At 41.3% G+C, this 27,195-nt stretch overlaps 1 protein-coding gene across 2 annotated transcripts in view; it reads right to left on the bottom strand.

Moving 5' to 3' along the window:
* The window catches only part of ca16b (carbonic anhydrase XVI b), a 435,606-nt gene extending 425,752 nt beyond the window's left edge, over window positions 1-9,854 (bottom strand). For both annotated transcript variants that reach the window (XM_034166391.1, XM_034166392.1), the window contains exon 1: window positions 9,169-9,854. In XM_034166391.1, coding sequence (XP_034022282.1) covers window positions 9,169-9,253 — 85 coding nt within the window. In that variant the 5' untranslated portion in view covers window positions 9,254-9,854. The remainder of the gene's footprint in view (window positions 1-9,168) is intronic.
* Window positions 9,855-27,195: the final 17,341 nt, after the last annotated feature.

Here is a 27,195-nt window from a genome sequence, read left to right as displayed (position 1 = left end):
AAGGGATATTAATGCAACAGGAGGAGGTCAGAGTGACTCTTCACCATCTGCTACGGCCCATCACATTGGCAGCATAATTGGAGAAACTTCAGTGTTGCCTTTTATATTATTTAACTGGTTTAACTAAACATGCACATTGGGTTCTGTGTCCTTGTTACTATGGAGTTGTGTAAAACGTGCCAAATGAATATGTGGATCATAAAGGAAAATAAATCCATTCTGTTGCCATATGAGATGAGTGAGACTGAGTGTGACGTTCCGCTTTATTGATCCCAGATGAAGGTGGAGAAAAAAAAAATGTTTTATCTAAAATGCCTCCAACGTTACATTCTACTGTCTCTGTAACTGACTTTATTCCTCCATTAAGGTTAAATGTGCATTTATGAAGATGACAGTACGTGCTTACATGTCTATAAATGGAATACATCTGTACACTAGTATTATCTTATCTTCACTCTTCTATCGATGATTCGGTTAAGTCGATCTTTTCTCAATTTGGCTGATGCCACTTAAGCAGCAGTCCGCTTTTTCTACCACAAGGTGCTGTGCCTACACATGGTTAAAGGTCTGCTCAAATTTATGCACATTTTCAAGTACAATAACAAACTGCTAAATCCCATATTTTGCTTAGGAACATCTGTATGCACACACAGTTTACACACATTTCTCTTCATATTGGGGGGTGTAAGAAGCACACCTTCCTCATGATTCGGTACACAGTACCGCGGTTTGAAGGTCATGTGACGAATTAAATCAAGCCATGTGCACTTCCATGAGGTTTCATCATACAGTAAGAGAGCAAAAGACTGAGGCAAAATTAAATAAAAAAAAAAAATGGATTAATATTGCTTGACATTTTCAACAACTGGGTTGAGGAGCTACAAGTTCTACATCCTGAATATTTCATTTTTATATTTTATTCTGCAAACATACTTCTTAATTCACTGCGGATGTTGCAGAGCTCAATTTAAAAATAATAATAATAATAATAATAATAATAATAATAATATATAGCCCATGTTTCAATATTTGTATTGTGGCATAAAATACTGCAGTTTTTTTTCCACACTGCTTGTTGTTGCACTCCTCATTCATTTACAGTTGTTAAATGAGGGTGCAGTAGTTGTCAGCATGTTAGCGCAGAATCTTATTTCTTTGTGCTAAAATTTATCTGCATGTGTTGATGTAAGCATCAAATTCCTTAAATTCCTCCATCATTTTGCTGTGCCTCAGTCCTGATGTGCAGAAGAGACGATGTGCTGTTACGAGACAAGACTGCATGTCGGCGCATCAAGAAGAAGTATCTGCTTCAAATCGCAAAAGCCAAACAGCCAACTGATGTTCACGCTCTCACAAATGCTGACCACAAGTGCCGACAGGTGCCGGCGGTACAGGACACACTGAGGTGACTTGAGTCATGATCCCTCAATGAGGCCTGATGGATAATTGACGGCTCTGTGTGAAGAGACCTTTAAAAGACTTTCCCCACTGTGAATCTGTATGATAGCGTTTACAAACTGTGATTCAAACATATAATTCGAACACGTAAACTGGTTTGACCAGTATACCGCTCATCATACCTGCTGACGCCAGTGGTATAACTAACTGTACACAAAAAATAAATAAAATAAAATCACAGTTGAGTATGTATTGTGGTTTTCAGAGAACACTTCAGTATAGTGGAAACAAAAAACAAAACATTCATGTGCTTGCTGTTGTTGGCATACATACAGTAGTGTTCAGAATAATAGTAGTGCTATGTGACTAAAAAGATTAACCCAGGTTTTGAGTATATTTGTTATTGTTACATGGGAAACAAGGTACCAGTAGATTCAGTAGATTCTCACAAATCCAACAAGACCAAGCATTCATGATATGTGCATTCTTAAGGCTATGAAATTGGAATATTAGTAAAAAAAAAAAAAAAAAGTAGAAAAGGGGGTGTTCACAATATAGTAGCATCTGCTGTTGATGCTACAAACTCAAAACTATTATGTTCAAACTGCTTTTTTAGCAATCCTGTGAATCACTAAACTAGTATTTAGTTGTATAACCACAGTTTTTCATGATTTCTTCACATCTGCGAGGCATTAATTTTGTTGGTTTGGAACCAAGATTTTGCTCGTTTACTAGTGTGCTTGGGGTTACTGTCTTGTTGAAACACCCATTTCAAGGGCATGTCCTCTTCAGCATAAGGCAACATGACCTCTTCAAGTATTTTGACATATCCAAACTGATCCATGATACCTGGTATGCGATATATAGGCCCAACACCATAGTAGGAGAAACATGCCCATATCATGATGCTTGCACCACCATGCTTCACTGTCTTCACTGTGAACTATGGCTTGAATTCAGAGTTTGGGGGTCGTCTCACAAACTGTCTGCGGCCCTTGAACCCAAAAAGAACAATTTTACTCTCATCAGTCCACAAAATATTCCTCCATTTCTCTTTAGGCCAGTTGATGTGTTCTTTGGCAAATTGTAACCTCTTCTGCACGTCTTTTATTTAACAGAGGGGCTTTACGGGGGATTCTTGCAAATAAATTAGCTTCACACAGGCGTCTAACTGTCACAGCACTTACAGGTAACTCCAGACTGTCTTTGATCATCCTGGAGATGATCAATGGGTGAGCCTTTGCCATTCTGGTTATTCTTCTATCCATTTTGATGGTTGTTTTCTTCCACGCATCTCTGTTTTTGTTTTTTTGTTGTTGTTTTTTTGTCCATTTTAAAGCACTGGAGATCATTGTAGATGAACAGCCTATAATTTTCTGCACCTGTGTATAAGTTTTCCCTCTCCAATCAACTTTTTGATCAAACTACGCTGTTCTTCTGAACAATGTCTTGAACGTCCCATGTTCCTCAGGCTTTCAAAGAGAAAAGCATGTTCAACAGGCGCTGGCTTCATCCTTAAATAGGGGACACCTGATTCACACCTGTTTGTTCCACAAAACTGCTGAACTCACTGACTGAATGCCACACTACCATTATTGTGAACACCCCCTTTTCTACTTTTTTTTACTAATAGCCCAATTTCATAGCCTTAAGAGTGTGCATATCATGAATGCTTAGTCTTGTTGGATTTGTGAGAATCTACTGGTACCTTGTTTCCCATGTAACAATAAGAAATATACTCAAAACCTGGATTAATCTTTTTAGTCACATAGCACTACTATTATTCTGAACACTACTGTACATATATATCAGAGCTGCCACGGTTAGTCGACTAGTCACGATTAGGGATGAGTACAGACGGTTGCCCAGTTCCGGATCACCTTTTTTAAAGTCCCGCTATACGGAGCCACAATGCAACTGAATGTCCTTTATTGTGTATTGTTGTATTGGGTATTTGGATGTTATTTAGCTGAAAAAGTCTGGGTGGAGTAGCGCTTCTACTTAAAGTGTGAAGCCACATTATGTGTGGCGCAAACATTTGCCAGAAACGGATCACTTTTGCCAGTTCCGTATCACGACACTCTGCGTCACTTTGGGGGCATTCCTGGCATCTGGCTGGAGCCCTTCTAATGCAGAATGATACACACTGTGCCCGAGAATGTGTTTTGAACACAAAATGATAGAAATAATACTTATTAAATGAGAATTTACTTCGTTTCGAAAAGCGCCGTTATACGTTTTTACGAGCTAAAAATGAAGTGTGGAGGTGAGATTTCTCCCGAATTAAAAAGTAAAAGCCCCCACATTCATGTCCATTCGCGATGTTGAGATGACCCCCAAAGTCCACATGACTCACAACTACAGACACGAGGCTGCTGCTTCAAGTGATCCGGAACTGGCAAATTTTCGCGTCGGAGATAAATGTGCGCAGCAATTAAACAGCAAGACATAACAACACTGACATTTTCTACCCAAGTAAGTAAGTATTTTCCCACTCTAGAACCAAAAACACCGAACGGCTAACTCACCTTTGCTACGTTTTAGAGATCGTTACTTTAAAACTTGCAGGAATGAGTGAGTCAGAAAAAGAGCGCACACCGCAGACACCGGGATGTTTTGATTCCTCTGCTGATCACAAGGACGGCTGGATCCGGTCGAGCTTGTGGTCGTTTGTAGACAAAACATCAATCTTCCCATTGGTACCAAGTATTAGCTTATTCGTGCTGATTACGAGAAACGGCGGCACAAAAACTACAGCAGTGATCCAGAACTGGCAATGATCCGGAACTGGGCAAGTGACTGTATTGGGAACCGGTTCATTTTGGGTATTGTTATGAAATGATTCAATCCACCGATATTAATAGCCTTTTTGCTTAAGGATTTCCTTATCGGTCATTCAGAGTGGCTGTTATTTTGGGGGGTGTTTGTCAGGAAAATGATTACAGACCCTGCAGCGGGTCTGTAATCAACTGTTTCTTCAGCGCGGCTTTGCTCTGAACCTTGAATCAACGAAGCAGTGCTTCGATCTGCTGCTTCGTTGGTTCTTTTCTTTCTCTTTTTGCTCTGTATGCACCACTCTGCATTTAATCATTAGTGATTGATCTCTGCTCCCCTCCACAGCATGTCTTTTTCCCGGTTCTCTCCCTCAGCCCCAACCAGTCCCAGCAGAAGACTGCCCCTCCTTGAGCCTGGTTCTGCTGGAGGTTTCTTCCTGTTAAAAGGGAGTTTTTCCTTCCCACTGTTGCCAAGTGCTTGCTCACAGGGGGTCGTTTTGACCGTTGGGGTTTTTCCGTAATTATTGTATGGCTTTGCCTTACAATATAAAGCACCTTGGGGCAACTGTTTGTTGTGATTTGGCGCTATATAAATAAAATTGATTTGATTTGATTCTTTGTTTTATTTCGCTTAATCTTAATTTTTCCCCATGAAAACCCCAAAGAGCATATGTCTGTAAGTAATATTTACCTTTTTTATGTTAAACCGACCTGTTATGGTCTTCTGAAACAGTTGATAGATGTATTTTATAACTTAAAAACAGGACCGATGCTAACGTGTTAGCATGTCTACGGCGTTTTCAATGTTAAAGTTAGCATTAAGCTGTTCGCATCTCAGCACGTTTGTATGCATTTGTTTTCTGTATAATAATTAATGGCTCAGCGTTTGTTGCTGTAAGAGACAAATGTATTACAAATTGGAATTTTTTAAATTTATTTTTACTTCTATATTAATAATAATAATAATAATAATAATAATAATAATAACAGCAACAACAACAACAACTAATAATGCTACAATACAATTTTAGAGAAAAAGACAAAAAGAACCTGATAAAACAAATCACAACAGAAAAGATAAAACCAACTAAAAATGAACATAAATAAATATAGAAATAAATAACTGTTTCCTGTGAACACCTAGTGACTCTTACACCTCCACTTCATCCCTGTTTTATTTAAGTTTAATGGCAATTTGGTTCAGTCAAACCATATTTTCAATTTGATAATTTCTTCAGTGACTTCCTAGAGAACTATCTGCCAAGCTAGAAAACTGCTGCATCCTCGTAAGAGCAGAATACTACTGGAATGAATTTGAATAAGGAAAGTTGGTTTTTTTTCCTCACCTAAATGGATGCTGTACTCACTGCAGTTTATTGTCTGGAATAGTTCCAGATTGCATTTCAGAGCTTCTACTGTAGAATTCAAACATTTTCGTGCAGGTGGTGCTGGGGGATAATTTTAGGTTTCAGCTTTTTGTTTTTCATCACTTTCATCCCTGACTATGTCAATCGTGAGTCACTTTTGTGCGGATTAAAGTCACTAGCTGGGACTCCTGTCTTGTTGTGAGAAATAAACAAGAATCATCCTCCATTCTGTTCACACAGCTCCAAACGCTGCGCGGCTCTCTGCCGAGTCAAGTTAGAACGATAGAGCCCAGTCGGAATTAATAACTTCAAAGCAAAACACCGTTTAAATCAAATGACACCTCTTTTCAAATGTTGTAATACAAACAATAAACTGCAATCAATCAAAATGTTTTTTTTTTCCCTCCCAAAATCAGACGTCCTGCGCTGATGTGCAGCAGCCGGCTGAGCTCAGCTCAGCGGTATGGAGTGACATTCATGCCAAAATGTCTCAAAGGAAATGCTTTTGACAAAAACTACAGATGTTATTTATTTTTATTTATGTCCAGAGATCAAGGATCTAGTGACCAATTTAAAATGTTGTTGACATAGAAAACTTATAAAGCCTACATTTAGTACACTGAAGATTCACAAGAGGTATCAATAAAGGAATTGAATTGATAATGGCACTGATAGATAAAATCTTATCAATACCAATCCCTAGTCACAATTAGATTGACTATCATCATCATCAGTAACTAATTTAACAACCAATGTCATCATTTATTTTTTAACCTTTGTTTTTCTCTCAAAACTGCCTCCGTGCCTTTCAGTCCTTGATGTACATGCGCAGTAGGTGTAATCCGGGTCAGTCCTGATGTCAGCGGAGAAATGATGCCAAAACAATATCACGACTAGCCAGCAATGAAGCTCTAAAGTTTGGGAGCATTTTAAATAAATTAAAGAGAAAAACATCCAATTCAAAATCTGCAAGGCAGAACTCGCCTTCCACGACAGTACAATGGCAACACAGGAGCATCTGAGAAGGAAAAGCGTTGTGGCTGATTCTGACAAAGAGGGACAGCCGTCTCAATAAGCTAATTGGCTAGTTAGCCGCTAACATTAATGTCTATACTGAGCTAATTACTTATATTGATAACAATGCCAATTTCATTAGCACACATTATACGTTTGCTGTAGTGTTATGGCAGAGGTGTCATGTTTGAATAAGAAATGTGATATAACGCTAATATTTCATAACACTACGTTACAGTGCATATATATATATATATATATATATATATATATATATATATATATATATATATATATATATATATATATATATATATGAGTCGGTCGTTGTCATAACTATCCAGCCTTTGTTTCGTTAACTGGCTTTATCTACATTTTCGAACTGCAGAAAGACGTGCTTAGCTCTTAAGGTGCACTGACATTTGCATGACTGATTCACGCACTTGCAGGACATGGTCTTTAATGGGTGTAGAGTGAACATGAGAGGGGCGCCGACACATGCAATTGCTCAAAGAGAATGTGCAGCTCATCAAGTAGAGTAAAGAAGTGAGGGAGGTGATGGTCTAGTGCAGGGATAGGCAACCTGTTCCAGAAAGAGCCATGAGGGTGCAGGTTTTCTTTGCAGCCACTGACTCCACCAGGTGATTTTACTGATTAACTGATTCCATCTGCTCAAAGTGATATTAATCAGTAAAATCACCTGGTGGAGTCAGTGGCTGCAAAGAAAACCTGCACCCTCATGGCTCTTTCTGGAACAGGTTGCCTACCCCTGGTCTAGTGGTTAAGGTGTTGGGCTTGAGACCAGAAGATCCTTGGTTCAAATCCCCGCCTGACTGGAAAAAAATCACTAAGGGCCCTTGGGCAAGGTCTTTAATCCCCTATTGCTCCCGGTGTGTAGTGAGTACCTTGTATAGCAGCACTCTGACATCGGGGTGAATGCGAGGCATAATTGTAAAGCACTTTGAGCGTCTGATGCAAATGGAAAAGCGCTACATAAATGCAGTCCATTTACCATTTCCATCAGCATCAGCGGATCGCATCAGAGCACAGCTCGTCTGACGGATTATAATGAAATGTTAAATCTATCATAAACATACTTCAACAGCTGCAGACAAGAAGGAAAGAACATGCCATGCCATGACAATGTAAACGTGACAAATAATTACCTTTTTAAACGGCTCCAAATGCTTTCTCCAGCTCATTCAGCACACGCAAGGCGCTGCTGGAGCAGTCCTGATTCAGGAAATGATTAGAGCTGTTTTCAACAGACAACTTGCAGAGAAAATGATTAATCCGCTACAAAATAATTATTTTATATATGCAGGTGGCAGGCGGTAGAACAAAGCACGGCATCCAGCTGGGAACACGGCGGGTGGGATCTTCACGACGACGTGTGTGCAAGTGCATGCATCAAAGTCATGCAAGTATCAGCGCAGCTTTATCCTAGCAGTTTTTCTTCTACATGCTTACAGCACTTTCGGCAAGCCTTTCTGTGCACACAACACTGCTCAGGATAATAGAGACGCCCAGTGGCTCATGTGCAAACTGTGAAATACGTCACATGAGAGTTGTCTGTTACAACCATGGACAAAATCAGAGGAAACTTTGCTTTTGGAGGAATACGAGTGACGTAGGGGTGCTTTCGAGAGTTCCTTCAAGTGGTTATACATGATGACCACCATTTTTTGAGATAAGACACTGAAGGTTTGTCGGCTAAAATGAGATTAGCCTCCTCTGTACCAGGCTAAAAACTTTAGTCAGATAACACAAAACTTTAGCCAACTAAGTGCTTTGTACAACAAATAACGTCAAAAAATTAGTCAACTAAGTGAAATTATTCAACTGAACAAGATTACACTTTATGAAACTGGGCCCTGAAAGGTAACAGCTGTATCCAGCCCCTGGGGAACCAGTTACCCAACATATCACAAATCCACTTCTTTTGGGTTGGGTTGCCATCTGTTCTGGGTGGAATTCCTACATATTGAAACCATTCACAAACTGATCACCAATCTTCCAGGACTACATTTGAGCTCCATTAATCACTCGCACATCCATCTGTAAGACAACAGCGCTGACTATCGCCCTCATCCTCCTTTCTACTTAACACATGACAGCACACTCAGTGCCCAAATTTAAAACATGGGGAAAAAAAAATACTTGGAATCCTGGCAAATTCCACGCTGAAGTGCAGCCTAAAAGGGGGGGAAAGACACAGGAGACTAAATATGTCAGCAACTCACTCAGGAATTGTACGGGATATTTACTACGATTCCGAGCATTCTTTAGCTTAAATTCGATGTTTGTTGGCTAGAAAATATCCACGCAGCTTCGTATTTAAAAGAGCGGAGGGGGGATGTGTGTTGGGGGACCAGAAGCGATGCTAAATGTTTAGCTTAACGCTTGCGCCATAGTCCAGATGACTAATCAATAACATGCACAACAGTGTCGGCGGTAACATGTTGGTGTTTAGCACGGCTCGGCCCTGTAACAGGCTAAACCCTGCCTTTAAAACATCTCTTTATTCGGGGACTTTCCTTTTTATGTCCGTGGTTGTGATGGGAAAACATTTTGAGAACAAGCAGCTGCAGCGAGTCCATGTTGTAAGTACTTACCAGGATGACAGTCTTTGTGTTCGGGCAAGGTTAAAAACATTAAAGATAAAATCCACCAGCAACTCGGTTCCCGTATTCTCTGCATGTTAGAATACTCATCGAGGGAGCAACAAGAAGGCAACGAGTGACAAAGTTTTTAGTCTCTTTTTCTTCTTCTTAGGGGAGGAAAAGGGAAAAAAAAAATCACATGTACACGACCTCAGTTCGAACAAAGTGTCCGCGAACGCAGCGCATTAAAGTTATAACGGTAAAGACAGCAGAGTGTTTATTTAATTAAAAAAAAAAAAAAAAAAAAAACGAATCTGTTCGCCTCCGGTCCGAGAACAGGCTTCAGCTTCGAGGAATAAAACCGTTGTGCGCACCACGTCTGTGCGAGAGCGGCTCGTAACGTGTCTGACTCCACCGCGCCTGCAGCGGGCTTCCACGCAGCGACATTCCCGAAGTCCAGCGGGATCGATACGGCGATTAGTCGCTCTGTTTAACCGCGACCAAAGTGATCGGATTCTATTGACTGCACGTGGCCGCCGTCAAATGGTTTCATCCGCGGCGTCAGTGTGCACAAAAGAAAAAGTGGAGCTGGAAATGTCCCATTCTTTCCTCCATCCAGGAAGTGGAGCAGCGGTCAGACGTGCACGGATATGTGGCGGCGGTGGCTGCTGCTGCTGCTGGTCCCATCCTACCGGACAGAAAGGCTGCAGGGGCGGGAGCAGCTCGGGGACAGCGGGGGCGGGGTCCCCGCGCCCGGTCACCAACACGTCCACCGTGGACTCTGATCACCCTTAATTAAAGAGATATGCCTTCATGGCGTGGAACATTTCTCAGTACATTTAATACCTGATCAGTTACATCAATAAGAGGGTGATCAGACATCCCTGTGTTCTAGGGACAGTCTCCGTTTTTGATGGAGACTTGGGAGTAGCTCAGCCACCAAGTGGCTCTTTTTAAACTCTTAATTAAAAACAGCCTAGATGTTGTGCTCATTACGGCCAACAGAGGGGGCTGTCTGCTTACTATAGCACCTTCATGTCACTCTTCTTCGACTGCTTGCCACTAACTTGCCTCATTTTTGAAGCTGTGCAAAACCAGCAAGTGCCAAGTGGATCCACATTGTCACAAGCATCTGTATAATCCAGGAGGTAACCAGCAGCGGGCTGATAGTAGCCAATTTGTAGGTATCCAGCTAGCCCTGCTTGGCAATGCCAGTGCTGTTCCTGCTTTCCTTCCAGTGGCGGCGCCAAGGGGGGGCTTGGGGGGGCTTAAGTCCCCCCAATAATGAGCCAAGCCCCCCCTCAGCTCCCCAATAATTCTGCCAATAATGTGAATAGCAACTGACATATGACATATTTGTGGATCTCAACTGCAGTTTTGTGCTGAAAATGTCTCAGTATTGCGTAACTGAGCAAAGTGTGTGTTCAGTGATCCACCAATGCCGAATCACCCTTCACAAACAGAATTTTCAGTTTTGCAAATAAACATTTATTTGTAAAAACCCACACGCAAGTTACAAATCAGAAATTTGTGTTTGTGGATCACAAAGCACGTGTACAAATCAAAGGATATTTGTAAATCACTTCACTTATCTTTATAATTTTATTACTGGTAAATTCTAAGTGATGTGTGTGTGTCCATTGATACCACATTTTAGAGGAGCACGGGTGACTACAACATATACCTTGGTATTTATAAAGCAATTTACTATATATTGTTCATTTCGACGACATTTTGTGGAGCCCCACCAACTTTTACCCCAGCCCCCCCAACAAATATTTCCTGGCGCTGCCACTGTTTCCTTCTAACAATGCCAAGCTTTATGGACTTTTATTTTAAAGGGGAACTATGCACCATGTTTACTTTCATTTTACAGTTTCAGAGTAATTATAATCATGAAACGACTTGTTCCAGGGAAAATGGAAGCTTTCCTCAAGCATCTGGTAGCAGAAAATCGCAACCTCAGGGACACCGACCTGGTTCCTTTTAATGTGAAAGTGTCGGGTCTCACAAGAAACACAAATTACAGTATGGCACTACAATACATACATGCCTCCCATCAAGGCACTGGTTAGCTAGCAGTTATACGAACAAGTCAACAATGGCTTTATTTCTTACATGTTCATCATAATGGCAGAGCTGGCGAAAAAGCAAAGAAAAGTGATCTCAGAAAAAGTGAAGAAGAGAAAAACAGCATGCGAGGAGTCACTTTCACACACACACACACACACACACACACACGAGTCAACCTAAGTCAGGCTTCCATTGAGTTAAGCTAAGCTGAGAAAATAAACGGAAGTAAGCAGTAACGTTTACTGGCCTATTGTTTCCCCCTGTAATGTTTAGGTTTATGCTAACACAATAGAAATATACACTGTCTTAAAATGAGTATCACTGTCCTCCTCAGTAGACATGGAGCAGTGGGTTGCAGTCACCGGCTGCGCTGAAAACAAATGCACATGGACAGCGAGGGGAGAGGGGAGGGCTGGCAGTGAGTTTTTACAACAGATTTGTGACATATATACTCCGAACTGTAAGAGGAGCAAAAACGTCACCAGAGTTGCATAGTTCCCCTTTAATTCAACACAATGCTGTGTGTGCACAGTCAAAATTTCAGTAAATATTCACAGAAAACTTTAATTTACCTTGTTGTTGCTTTGTTGTGACATGTTTCTGTTGATTTCAGACAAATCTGTCTGAATCACTTGGACTACAAACTTCCTGTAGCTACGCAACCACGTTGTTGTGCTTTCTGTGCATCTGCACATGCATGTGGGGAAGTAAACACATGCACATGAGCTCGATTACGTCTACAACCAGAATACATGCACGTGGAATTATTAATGTCCTTTAGTGAAAGACGTTCTTTTCTTATTGAAATGGATGTGAATACTGGAGCTTTTGTTTTACGTACAAGTTTTGATCAAGCTGTTATCATCAGATATTTAAATTTGTTAATACACACTGTAGTGATACGCCCTTTAAAAAAATCCCCATTTTCAGATCTCCAGCAAACAGAATTTCAAACAACTTTGACTGTTAGAAATGGTCATTATGTAGTTTGTCCAGTAGTAGGTGCTCCAGTTACTTTTTTGACAATATTGTCTAGCATGGCTAGGACCCCATCACCCCTTGGTCACATTTGCTACAAGAGACAGAGTCAAAGAGACAGTGGCAAAGCGACTAGCTGCAATTCATTTTTAGTCAGAGTGGGTGTTTTACAGAGACAAGAGACATGCGGCCGCTATGCTGCCAGCTAGATGGGATCAAAATAGGCGAGAAATCTGTTTTATACAAACGCTGAGCAATGTGACACAGTGACTACCAATCTGAGAGAAGGCAGCGTGACATCTGCTGGTTGTGTATTAGATTTATAGTTCTTTATAAAAAAAACAACAAAACAATAACAAAATATTAGGAGTCATTGCTGTTTTGTTATGTATATATGTCAGCAGATATATTGTCTGTATCATACATTTTTTACTCTGCCAGGCTTCATTTCAGATGTTTTGTCTGCAGACCAAAGATGTTCAGTTAACTGTTAGAGAGGCGTAAAGAAACAATAAAATAAGCCAGAAAATATTCCTTTTAAGAAAATCATTTGGATTTTATTAATGACCCGAAATGTTTCATCGAACAGCAAAGTAGTTTTCAATCACTCTTAATCATCAATTAGTCTATTAACTGTTGCAGCTCTACTTGATATTCTTGGTATATCATAGTTTTGATGTAAAGGAAGGAAATAAATTTACTTAAAAATTCACATTGTCTCAGTATCTGAAAATTTTGACCCTTTGTATAGTTTTTTCATCCTTTGCTTCTTGTTTTGTGGAGAAAACAGGCTTCCACAGTAAGCTGTTAAATCCACTGGTTTCATAATGCACCCTGTCATTTCACTGTTTTTCTGCTGCTTCCTCTGGGGGCCCTTTATAAAAATGACCCTCCTGTGACGGCGCATGGATGTCCCTTTGCCTCCTGCTGGCAGAACTGTGAATGGAATACTTCAGTGGTAATAATCACCTGGAATATCACCGTGTGATAGTGTGTACTGATCGGAGAATTATACATCCACGCGTGACACTCCCTTAGGTAAATTTGTAGTCAGTAGTATTCTTGCAGGACTATCCAGCTGGACATTTAATTTGAGGACTCTGATTAAATTTCACATTTAATTACCCAGATCTCTGCAGGACCATAGAAAAAGTCACAAGGGCCCTTTGCTTTTAATGTGGGCCATCTGCTACCTCTCTAAAATGCCTACCTTTCAAAGCCCCCTCAGCCTCATGGGCATCCTCTCACCATCCTCTAGGCTGCACTAACTCCATTCACACGGCACAACACCACTGTACTTAACATTATTCCAGGCTTGACTGGATCCTGACTGATCAAGTACAGTTAACCTAATCAAATGTTTTTGATCACTTTACTAATTTTGTTGGCAGTTTTGTCCTGTCAGGTGATACAGCAGGATGGCCCATAGAACTGCAATACTAAGTTCTAAAGCAGCCCCACGATTAATCAAGTAGAAGTGCCCGACTAGGGATGGGTATCAGGAACCGGTTCTTTTCAAGAATTATTAAGAAATTATTCAATCCACTGACATCAATAGCATCAATAGCGGCTGTTGTTTTTGAGGGTGTTTTATCAGGAAAATTATCATTTCTTTACGTTGATTACAGACCCTGCAGCGGGTCTGTAATCAACGGCTTCTGTTGTCTTGCGGTGGGCAAGAATCGAAAATCGTCCTCCGTTCCGTTTGCACAGCTCCAAATGCTGTGCGGCTCTCTGCCTAGTCAAGTTAAAAAGATAGAATCCGGTCGGAATTAATAACTTCAAAGTGAATCACCATTTTAAATCAAATGACACCTCTTTCCAAACGTTCTAATACAGACAACAAACAAAAACTTTTTCTCCCAAAATGAAGCGTCGTCCACATTTTATGAATTACATCATGGGTGGGCAACTTGTTCCAGAAAGGGCCAAGAGGGTGCAGGTTTTCTTTGCAGCCACTGACTCCAGATTTCACTGATTAACTGATTCCATCTGCTCAAACTGATATTAATCAGTGAAATCACCTGATGCAGTCAGTGGCTGCAAAGAAAACCTGCACCCTCTTGGCCCTTTCTAGAACAAGTTGCCCACCCCTGAAATACATCCTGATGTGCAGTGCAGCCGTTTGAGCTCAGCTCAGAGGTATGGAGTTACCTTTGTGCCATTAATGTCTGAAAGGAAATGCTTTTGACAAAAACTACAGATTTTCTTTATTTCTATTTGTGTCCAGAGATGAAGGATCCACCATGTACAGATTTTATTTATGTTCAGAGATCAAGGATCCAGTGACCAATTTCATATTTATTTACTTTAAGACTCAATAAAATGTTGTTGACATAGAAAACCTGTAAAGCCTACTTTTAGAACACAGAAAATTCACAGAAGGTATTGATAAGGGAATCGATAAGGAATCAGATCAATAAGCGAAATCAATAATGGCATCGATATCGATAAAATCTTATCAATACTCATCCCTAATGCCGACGTTGTCCTGCTTCTGACCCAGCACAATAATCTGGACAGATTAAAACTGTGGCTTTACTGCAGGCCAGACAAGGATTAGCATGAATATTAGTTCGAATCCACGTTGAGCATTCAAGGGCAACCTATCACTGCCATAAATCTTAACAATTATGTTCCATAGAGTAAGTTCTTCAGATCCAGTCCTCGAGCATATTCCGTTTTGCAACTGCCACAGTCGATCATTTGCACTCATGAGTGTAGTCACACAGGCATCAGCACCACAGGCAGGGGTTGTCCATGCCATCAGTGGGCCTTTCACATGAAGTCTGTAACATGCAGCACCTGCCTCAGGTCTTCCACTTCACAGTTCATCCAGGCCCTTCAGTTCAGATCCATCCATCGTTCATACCTTGGACAGAGAGAAAAGGAGCAGAATCAGTCAGCTGAAAAAAAAAACTACACCTAAGGTATAATTCATCAGCAGTAAATCAACAGGAAAACAGAGAAATTATTAAGGTGATCGCCGGCCGCTAGCCCTAAGCTTCACTCACAGACCCAGAATTTAAGTTGAGGCCAAGAGCTGTTCCTTTGCTTATGAAATGACTTTTAAAGGATAGGAAGCATAATGTCATACAATGCCAGTATTCTATCCATACTAAAGGGAGAATAGATGCTTCTTAAGTCTGGACTTGAAAGTCTCTACAGAATCTGACTGTTTTATTGGACACAGGGAGATCATTCCACAAAACAGGTGCACGATAAGAGAAAGCTCTGTGACCTGCAGACTTTTTATTCACCCTAGGGACACAAAATAGTTCTGTGCCCTGAGAACGCAGAGCCCGGGCCAGTATGTAGGGTTTCATTAGGTCAGCTAAGTAGGGAGGTGTTAGTCCATGAATAATTTTATAAGTTAATAGCAGAACCTTAAAGTCTGACCTCACAGAGACAGGAAGCCAGTCTGTCCATGCAGCAAGATAATTTCCCTCACATTTAGTGTTTTTATCTTGTTTTTAGACCTCTTTTTTGCAGTATTGTTTTCTAGGTCATACTGGAAGAGCCATTTTTCATCTCCTGTGATGGCCTAGCCAAGGAACTCTGGCTCTTCCCCAACAAGTCTCAACAAACATTGCTCCATGTTTGTGCCGCCTCTAGTTGCGTGAAAAAGCGTAACAGCAGTGTGCTACATAAAAGCCTGAAAAAGAAACAGTGAGAGAAATGAATAATATTATCACAGAATGGTGGTGAGATGTTGCACAACACAGTGACATAAGTAGTTAGCCAATTGGCATTGAATCATGAGCATCGCTGCGTTAGATAATATCTGTGTTAATTCCTTATTTTATTAAATTTAAACTGAGGAATATATTGATTTTGTTCTTTGTAAGGGACAGTATTACATTCAGAACCAACAAGGTTTTAACAGTTGCCATAGTCTCATTTCTTCATTGTCACACCTCAGTGTGTTGTCCAAGGACACAGGTAGCATACAGTGGGGGAAATAAGTGTTTGATCCACTGTCAATTTTGCAGGTTTTTCCACCAACAAAGAATGGAGAGGTTTGTAATTTTTATCATAAGTACACTTCAACTGTGAGAGACAGAATGTAAAAAAAATAAAATAAAAAAAAATCCAGAAAATCACATTGTATGATTTTTTTAAAAATAATTAATTAAGTATTTGATCCCCTAGAAAAACAGACCTTAACAATTGGTACAGAAACATTTGTCTGCCATTACAGAAGTCAGACATTTCCTGTAGTTCTTGACCAAGTTTTCAAATACTGCAACAGGGATTTTGGTCCACTCCTCCAGGCAGATCTTCTGCTAGGCTACTCCAGGACTTTGAAATGCTTCTTACGGAGCCCCTCCTTAGCTGCCCTGGCTGTGTGTTTGGGGTCACTGTCATGCTGGAAGACCCAGCCATGACCCATCTTCAATGCTCTTAGTGACGGAAGGAGGTTGTTTACCAAAATCTTGCCATACATGACCCCATCTATCCTCCCTTCAGTACGGTGCAGTCATCATGTCCCCTTTGCAGAAGAGCACCCCCAGAGTATGATGTTTCCACCCCCATGCTTCACGGTTGGGATGGTTTTCTTGGGGTTGTTCTCATCCTCTTAACACAGCAAGTGGAGATGATTCCAAAAAGCTCTATTTTGGTCTCATCTGACCACATGACCTTCTCCCATGCCTCCTCTGGATCATCCGGATGGTCACTGGTGAACTTCAAATGAGCCTGGACATGTGCTGGCTTGAGCAGGGGGACCTTGCTGCCCTGCAGGATTTTAAACCTTGACAGCATCGTGTGTTACTAATGTAATCTTTGTGACTGTGGTCCCAGCTCTCTTCAGGTCATTGACCAGGTCCTCCTGTGTAGTTCTGAGCTTTCTCAGAATCATTCTTACCCCACGAAGTGAGATCTTGCATGGAATCCCAGACCGAGGGAGACTGACAGTCATCTTGTGTTTCTTCCACTTAATAAATAATCATAACATTTTTGTCTTCTCACCAAGCTGCTTGTCTGTTGTCCTGTAGCCCATCCCAGCTTTGTGCAGGTCTGCAGTTTTGTCCTTGGTGCCCTTAAACAGCTCTTTGGTCTTGGCTGTGGTGGACAGGTTGGAGTGTGATTGACTGAGTGCATGGACGGGTGTCTTTTATACAGGTAACAAGTTCAAACAGGTGCAATTAATACAGGTAAAGAGTGCAGAATAGGAGGACTTCTTAATGAAAAAATATCAGTTCTATGAGAGCCAGAATTCCTGCTGGTTGGTAGGGGATCAAATACTTATTTCATGCAATAAAATGCAAAATAATTATTTAAAAATCATACAATGGAGTTTTCTGGAATTTTTTATTTTTTTTTTAGATTCTGTCTCTCACAGTTGAAGTGTACCTATGATAAAAATTACAGACCTCTCCATTCTTTGTAGGTAGGAAAACCTGCAAAATTGACAGTGTATCAAATACTTATTTCCCCCACTGTAAGTAGGATTCGAACCCAGGATTCAAACCCAGGTCTACATATTGGCAGACCAGCTCCTTATTCACTGAGTGACATGTCACAATGGGTGTGAAATGTGCCAAATCAACATACTGTGGTGACATCTTCTGGAAACAGAGAAGACAAGATAAATGACTTTTTAGGGTTAGGTGAGGGCATCATTATTTACTGGCATGCTGACCAGATTTCTTGTAAATTAATGCAAATTAAGTTCAGTTTCATTTTTGCATAGAATGCGGAACATAAGTCACCTCAAGGCACCATACATGAAGCACACTCCCAGCAAGCACACTGGCAACAGCAGTAAGGAAAAACTCCTTCAGTGTTTTTTCATTATAGGAAGAAAACGGAAACAAACCAGACTCATTGGGTTGATCATCTGTCATGATCATACTAACAAGACAAAACAAAAGATACATCACAAGATCAAATGAGTATAGTGTTCCAAATGACAGGATCGTTGAAAAGACAACAAAGAGGTGAAGGGTAGAGTCCCAGTGGAATAGTAAGTCAGTGATTGTGTTGATGACTGTCACTTAGAGGAAGGAGATTTCACATTGCTCATCCAGCCCCAGATGTACCTCAGAATCTTTCCTCAAGATGTCCCATCTTAGAGAAAGGCAAGCTCACAAGTTATGAATTTCCAGTGTAGCTTGCACACATATTAATGGAAGTTCATCGTCATTCATAAATGAGATAACCATGGGTATGTTCCAACCCTATTTAAAATCCTAAATTCTTCACATTCTGACGCTCATTAAAGTGCCTAAATTAGATCCAGAGAGATCCTATTCAGTCAGACCACAGCAATGTAAATTTGCATATCCATTCAAAAAAGTAACCACTCAGGTCCAGGAAGAGCTCTAATTTGTACTGCAGGGATCCTAAATATGCATTTTATAGTGAATGTCAAATGCTAGTCACATACATGTTATTCACACATGTAGTATACATAGAATTAACAAAGGTAGTTGTTTAGACATCATAGTGAAGATATGGTTACATTAGCTACAAGTGAAGGCGGCAAAGCTGTGACTTGCCATTCATTTTCAGTCAGAGTGGCTGTTTTGCAGTGTCAAGCAACAACTGTCACTCTGCCATCAGCTAGATGGGGCCAAAATAAACCAGAAGTCTATTATATGCAAATACTGAGCGATGCGACACGGCGATAACCAATCTGAGTAAAAGGTGGGGTGGCATCAGCTTGCAGCCCGCTGGAGCAAAATAATTCAAGATGGCAGAAAACACTCTGAATCAGCTTATTTCTGTATAAATCTAACACCCCATTTACATCGAGTCCACGACCGAGTTGCAATTAAAAAACGGCCTCTGCTCGCCGTCACTCTTACTGACTCCCACCGGGGTTGCAGGCTGGTCACAATGGGGTCTCCATGGTTGGGGAAAAAAAGCCCTCTTGGATGCCATTGGTCTCCAACAGGTGTGCAAGTGTATTGAATTGTTTAAAATACTTGCACAACTTGTGCGACCAGTTAACAGATAATCGTAATTATCGTAGTTGTCTCATAATCGGTCTTGATAAACTCTTTCCTCTCAACTTGATTCTGTTGGTCGTAACAGACTCTCATTTGACTCTACATGGGGTTGCATCAATGAACGTGGATATTGACATATTTTTCACTCGCACAATTCATTTGCAATGCAAGCTTAGTGTGCACGCAAATAACAATTCACAGCAGAGACCAGACAAGACCTGTGAGAGTTCACCAAATGTTATGATCTTGTAGGCCTTATATAGGTCTTAGTCCGGTGTAAACGGGGCATAACATGTTTTTCATATATTTTGTAAAAGTTGGGGAGACATAAACACTTGTAAATGTAAAAAAAACACTGTTTTTGTAACCAGATAACACCTCTGAAGTTGTTTTCTAGACATCTTATGGAGATGTTAGTGTGCACGCTTCAGGAACACGCATCCAGCGACAAAGCCAACTGCGTGTCGCTGTCATTTGTAGCTCATATGACATAACATTAACCTTCTGACAGAGCCCAAATTGCACATTTGGAAAAACGCAAAGCATTTAGGCATCTAGACATGGTGAAGACGACTCGCTGAAGTTCAAACCAAGCATCAGAATGGGGAAGAACGGGGATTTTTTGTCACTGTATATAAGGCCCCCAGGCCCATATTCTTAATTCTTAGATGGATTTGTTTAGTTTATCTCAAATTTGGGAACCCATGCAGATAACATTCTGATTATTGGTGACTTCAACTTTCATGTAAGCAAGTCTTCGGTCCCCCTCTGCAAATCATTCATGGAACATTATAGATGTATAATCTATATAGATTCCAGCGATGCATTCAGGGATCGACTCACATTAGCGGAAACACAGTGGATTTGGTCCTTGCTAGTGGTATGACCGTCTCAAATATTGACATTGTGTCTCTTAGATCAGTGGTTTAAGATCACTCACTTATTAGATTTGCAGTCTCATTGCCTTGTCCACTGGGACAAAACACTTATTTGTCATAGCATCACATCACCTCCTCAATGACAATTGAATTTGGACCCAGACTGTCTGATATTTTAACAACACTTTCGGGACATGATCATTCAGCAGACAGCTTGTGGACTGCTTTAATTCAGCACTCACAAGCACATTGGACACAATCGCTGTACCTGCACTAAAGGAATGCTGCTCGCAAACATACTCGCCATGGTTCAGTGATCATTTTTGTGGCCTCAAGCATACGTCTAGAGGTTGAGAGTGAAAATCGAGTCATTCAAAACTGGAAGTATTCCACCTTGTGTGGTGTATGCTATTCTGGACTATAAGCATGCACTATTGTCTACAACAGTGGTTTTCAAACTGTGAGGTGCACCCCGCCCGGGGGACACCAGAGTTCTTCAGGGTGAGTGCAAGGGATAGGTATCGAGAACTGGTTCTTTTCGAGAATCGTTAATGGCCCTTTCACACATAGTGCGAAGTTTGGATGAAAACGCCGAAACAGCGCAAAACAGTTTGAAATTAGCGCATGAAACATCGTGCCGACAGGCAGATGTGCACAAACCCGGTGTGAGAGTTCGTGCACGTGCCGATGTCCATCGAGCAGGAGCAGTGAGAGGTGCACCACATGGTGCCGCTTATGTGGAATAAATAAAAAAAAATCCAGTTGGCCGTGCGTGTGTTCTGCCCGACACACGTGTCTTATGGACGGCGCGCAGCAGCACAGACACCACATCCTGTGGAACAGAGCTCACGTGAGTGACGTGACGGTCAGATTGCCTGCTGTGTGTTCTGATCTGATGGTACGTTTCAACCCTAACAAATGATTCTATCCACCAACATCAATAGCCTTTTTGCTTAACGATCCCCTTATCGGTCCTTCGGAACGTCCGTTGTTTTTGAGGGTGTTTTATCGGGAAAATGATCATTTCTTTACATTGATTGCAGACCCTGCAGCGGGTCTGTAATCAATCGCTTCTGCAGCAGCTGTTCTTGAAGCTTGAAGCAACGAAGCAGTACTCCAACCCACTGCTTTGTTGGTTCATTGCTTCACTGCTTTTCTTAACCCCTCTCAAAGCTATTTAAAAATGTCAATCATGAGTCACTTTTGTGTGGACTAAAGTCACTAACTGGGACTCTTGTCTTGTTGCAGGGAAGAAATGAGAATAGTTCTCCGTTCCGTTCGCACAGCTCCAAACGCTGCACCGCTCTGCCAAGTCAAGTCAGTGTCCGGCTGGAATTAATAACTTCAAAGCAAATCACTGTTGTAAATCAAATGACACCTCTTTCCAAACCTTGTAACACAGAAAACAAAGTACAACAGACTAAAATGTTTTTTCCTCCAAAAATGAGATGTCATGTGTTCTTTATGAATTACATTGATGTTGATTGATCTTAATTAAGAAATCCACACCAAACTTGCTATGGTGACTGGGGGCACGTCTTTCATTAAAAAATGTCCTTAAACAGTGGAATGGCCACATAAAGTCCTCATGCCGGCCTCTTCTAAATCTTCTCTGTTCTCTCACGACGTCCTGGGTGAATTAAGCCTTAAATTAGGATGTTTTCAGGTCGAAACAGGCCGACGACGGCGCCTGGAAGCACTGCACGACGTCCTGCTCTGTGGGAAGTCCTTACACCGACAGAAACACCCCATAATCTCTCATCAGCCGTTAAACTTTTCACCGAAAACCAGCTTAATTTCTCGAATAGTGTCCACTCGGATATTCCTCACAGGTCCAGAAAAAATGTTGATAAAGCAACACGCGCCATCTCGAGCAGCGTGTGAAACAAAGGAATAGACCTCGTATATACGAGGTCTATTAGATAATAAACCGACCCTTTTATTTTTTTTTTAACTATATGGATTTGAATGATGTACAATTACACCAATCATGCTTGAACCCTCGTGCGCATGCATGAGTTTTTTCACGCGTGTCGGTGACGTCATTTCCCTGTGGGCAGGCCTTGAGTGAGATGTGGTTCAGCCCTCTCAGCTGAATTCCTTTGTTTCACATGCTGCTCAAGACGGCGCGTGTTGCTTTATCAAAATTTTTTCTGGACCTGTGAGGAATATCCGAGTGGACACTATTCGAGAAATTAAGCTGGTTTTCGGTGAAAAGTTTGTTTCCTGCGCTGCGACAGGAAAAACACCTCCGTGTTGAAAACCATTTGTAAAATTCAGGCGGCTTTTGATGGCTTTCAACAAGTGAGTAACTGAGAAATTGTTTAACAGCTTGGGCATGTTCCAACTTGCCCGTTAAGGTTTCCAACGGAGTTGTTTTTCCTGTCGCGACCCCTTGCGGTCGGGTCCGGCCCGACATGCGACTGTGCCCACACGTTCTTTCATTACAAAATGTCCGTTAACAATGGAATGTCCGAATAAACTCCTCATGCCGACTTCTTCTGAAAGTTCTCTGTTCTCTGACGACTTACTGGGTCAACAGAGCCTGAAATGTGGAAGTCTTCAACTTGAAACGGCGAGACGCTGCCGCCTCGAAGCGCAGATTGCCGTCAGGCGCCGTGGGCCGTCCTTAAAGCGACACTACCAGACCAAAATCTCTCATCAGCCGTTAAAATTTTTACCGAAAACCAGCTGAATTTATCGAATGGTGTCCACTCAGTTGTGCCTTACAGTTTTTGAAAAAAATTTTATCAAACAAAGCAGCAGTCTCTGAGCCATTCCTAAACAATGAAAAAACGACGAGAGGGTGGGCCACTCCTCACTCAAAGACTGTCCACAGGCGAATGACGTAACCGACAGGTGTGAAAAAACTCTTGCATGCCCACGAGGGTTCAAGCATGTCTGATGTAATCACACATGATTCAAATCCATATGGTTTTTGAAAAAAATACTAAGGTCGGATACTTTTCTAACAGACCTCGTGTGTGTGTGTGTGTGTGTATGTATGTATGTATATATATATATATATATATATATATATATATATATATATATATATATATATATACACAGCCGCATGGCGCAAAGCAACGCCGTGATGAAGCCTCACAGGGCATGTTCAGCTCATGCTCAATTTCTCGGATAATCACACGACTGAAAAGCAACCGACAGCCATCTGAAATCCACCTGAAAGCCGTCCTGTGAGACCAACACGAAGGTGGTTTTGTTCCACGTCATGAACGGCTCCGTGGCGCGTCCCTCCACTTTTCTTTCCATGAAAAAAAAACTCCTGTAACAGTGGAATGTGCCGAAAAAGTGCTGATATCCACGCCTTCTGCCTTTTTGCGAAAGTCAGACGACGTCCCGGATCAACAAAGTCTTCACGTTGGAAATGATCTGGTTGTTTCAGCGGGGTTTGAGCCTGTCGAACAGCGCTCGTAGCGCGACGCGCTCTCAGCAGTTGTGGGTGGTCTTTAAACCATCTGGATCACTCCTTAATCTGTGTAATCCCCATAAAATCGTCCCTGAAAGCCATATTAATTTTCCGAACGGTGTCCACCTGGAGGTCTCTCACAGTTTCTGGAAAAAAATTGATGCAGCAAAGCTCCAAATCGTTCACACATTTATTCGCAATAAAAAAAAGGTGAATAACGCAACCAACAGGCATGAAAAAACTCACGCATGCGCACGAAGGTTCAAGCTTGGCTGATGCAATCACACGTGATTCAAATCCATATGGTTTTTGAAAAAAATAAAAAGGTCGGATACTTTTCTAACAGACCTCGTGTATATATATATATATATATATATATGTGTGTGTGTGTGTGTATGTATAGTGTTGTTGTGTATAAACCTTTTTTCATGATCTAGTCTTGCAAAAAGCAAACAAATCACATCAGGACTCAAGTGTATTGTCTCAACCCTAACATTTTGACGATGTGCCACATTTCTCTTTGTGTGAAACAGCGGTTAGATGCCTCAATGCTGAGAACACCAGCAACTACAACAGGAAGTGCCCATATTTCACCAAGGTGTGAAGCATAGCTACTTGTGGAAGTAGCTCAAAACTTAAACTAATTTTAGGGTTGAATAAGCTGCTGGAATGTTCAGCGCATGAGTGACTTGAACTGTTCTTTGTGCATTTCTTAACACTTTTGTTTGAGGCTTTTGGAGTCTGTGATGTGACATTTGACATTATAATCTTTTCTCCCCTTTGGGAGCAAGGACCCCAAGGGTATCTTAACACTTTTTCTGACAGTTAAATTGTGGTTCAGAGAGAGAGAGAGAGAGAGAGTGAGAGAATAAAAGTGGACATGTATGATTCATGTATCACCATGTATGGTCCAGCCATGACACCACCACTGTCCCCTGGCACCTCCTTACTATTTGCCCTTAAGTGGTTTGAGAATCAGTTTTATTTTTTTAAACACATTTCGCATGTTGACAGTCGGTACATAACGTACGACAGTCTGCATCAATTATGTAATGCAATCCAGGCTATGACCATATATAATTTATTTGATTCTCAATCTGTTGCATTATTTAATCAAATGCTATTTTTACCATCAATTCTGTCCCCAACGAGTTTTATCGCTTGTTGGTCTGTACTCTAATTCTCCACATCAGTGTGTCATGTTGTTCCACTCATGCTGTTCTGCATGAATGCTCAGCATGGGACTCCCTTAATGAGCTCAGTTTTTTTTGTTTTGTTTTTTAAAAACATGAAATAAAGATGTCTATGTAGTATAATTGCACGAGATGCAATTATAAAATGGATAATATAGAAAATGTAAAAATAAATAAGAGAGGAGTTATGTTGTTAAATATATGCAGATGATATCACTTTATGTCCCTCAGCTGATGGAATGCAGAAAATACTTAAAAAAAAATTGTGAGAGTTGTTCTTGAGAGATACAGTATTATATTTAATGGTGATAAGAGAAAGCTTTTACTATTTAAAGGTCATGAGTGTGGAGGATTTTATATTAATCTGCATTTAAATGACACGCTGTTAAAATACAGTAATACTGCTCCTCACTTCGGTCATGAATTGTCTTCTGTTATAAGGATGTGAATGCAAAGAAAGTTATCTGCATTTCTGGAAATGTTTCAACATATTCATGTCAGATCTAGGTCAACTACTGCACATGCTTTCATGAAGTGTAAGTTATGTCAGCAGTACTGTTGCTTTTATTTATGATTGACCTTTATCCTATCTAAACAGTAAGTCTCTAAATGACACTGTTGTGTTGCTTAGAGAAAAGCACTGCGATGTATATCAGGGGTCGAATTAGTATGTGCATGTGCTAGTTTGTGCACGTATTATTCGAACGGTGCGTGTAATTTTATACTGCACTAGCACTGGTGCAAGTAACTTTATCCAAGTTTTATCAACTATAAGCACCAGTAGAATGAACCAATAAAGGAATAAATAAGGAAAAAAAACAATTTCCAATGTGTTGTCTTTGTCTTCCCTGCGTTTTATGACTCTCACGGAGCGAGTTGCTGTGCTCTTTGTTGTGGAAAGCTGACATACGTCGCCAGCGGCGCTGTCCCTGGGTTCACAATATCCTCATGAGACATTCCCAATTCGGGGAGTTTCATTATTTGCTGCAGGAGCTGCAGCAAATAACTGCAGCTGCAGGAGCTCCAGTTTGAGGACCTCCTGTCCCGTTTGTGCGCGCAAATGTAAACAAAGAAAAGGAAAAAAAACTGGCTGCCGCTGCGGTTCTTCGCTGTCTCTCCCCTCAAACTCTGTCATCATTGTTATAAACCAGTCACCATTTGTTTTATAATACATCTGTGTCGTTAATAAAATTATCTTCACGGACGATTAGTTCGCGTGCACGCATGTGGAAAAAAAAACTGGCTGCCACTGCCGTTCTGCGGAACTCGGGAGAGGTCACATTTTGCAATGACACTTCCAGAGCTCCGTAAGGAACCATACAGAGCCCTGGAAGTGTCATCGCAAAATGTTTTGCATGTGGAGAGAATGTACACACGTTTTATTATATTGTGCGCACGTTTTATTAGAAATAGATGTAGTCAGGGTATATCATCATGGTTTCTGGATGTTGTTGATGTATGGCTTTCGCTTTGCATGGTAGAGTTTTAACTTGCACTTGTAGATGTAACGACGAAGTGTGTTAACTGACAATGGTTTTCTGAAGTGTTCCTGAGTCCATGTGGTAAGATTCTTTACACAATGATGTTGGTTTTTAATACAGTGCCACCTAAGGGATCGAAGGTCACAGGCATTCATTGTTGGTTTTCGGCCTTGGATAAGCCTTGTAGGGTCTCTAATCACCTGCTCCATGGCCTGCTGTAAAGTCCTAATGTTAGTTTTAATGAAAAGAAAACAGAAGTGGCGAATTTTGGGCCTAGTAGTCTTGTAGTAGTAGTCTTTTTTTTTTTTTCATTTACTGTGTTTGGCAACACTGAAACCTTTTTCTTTCCAGGAAACATCTCGAGTTGATCATTCATGTTTTTGTATCATCTCGTCTGGATTACTGCAGTTCCAGAATGCTGCGGCCCAGCTTTTGACAGGGGCTCAGAGGAGAGAGCATATGACCCCTGTCCTGGCTCCAATTCACTGGTTGCTGGTTCAGTTTATGGTCCATTTTAAAATTCTTAGGTTCATTTTTACCATGATAAAACAAGGTAGAGGAAACATGACCCGGCCCAGAGGAAGCCCGGGGCCCTCATCTGGAGCCAGGCCCGGATGTAGGGCCCATCAGTGAGTGCAACATTTTGGAGTATTCGGCCTTCTTGGAGTCCCTGAATGGAGTCCTGTATGGGGTTCCGGTGGCGGACTCCATTGTTCTGCTGGGGGACTTCAACACACACGTGGGCAATGACAGAGACACCTGGAAAGATGTGATTGGGAGGAACGGCCTCCCTGAGCTAAACCCCAATGGTCGTTTGTTATTGGACTTCTGTGCTAGTCATGGACTGTCCAGAATGAACACCATGTTCGAAAATAAGGATGCTCATAAGTGTACATGGTACCAGAGCACGCTAGGCCGAAGATCGATGATCAGTTTTGTGATCGTATCATCTTATTTGAGGCCGCATCTTCTGGACACTCGGGTGAAGAGAGGGGCAGAGCTGTCAACTGATCACCATCTAGTGGTGAGTTGGATCAGAGGGTGGGG

This window comes from Thalassophryne amazonica, chromosome 3, assembly GCF_902500255.1.
Source record: "Thalassophryne amazonica chromosome 3, fThaAma1.1, whole genome shotgun sequence".
Lineage (NCBI taxonomy): Eukaryota > Metazoa > Chordata > Actinopteri > Batrachoidiformes > Batrachoididae > Thalassophryne > Thalassophryne amazonica.
The sequence above is the reverse complement of the archived record's forward strand: the minus strand, read 5'-3'. Positions and strand labels throughout refer to the sequence as shown.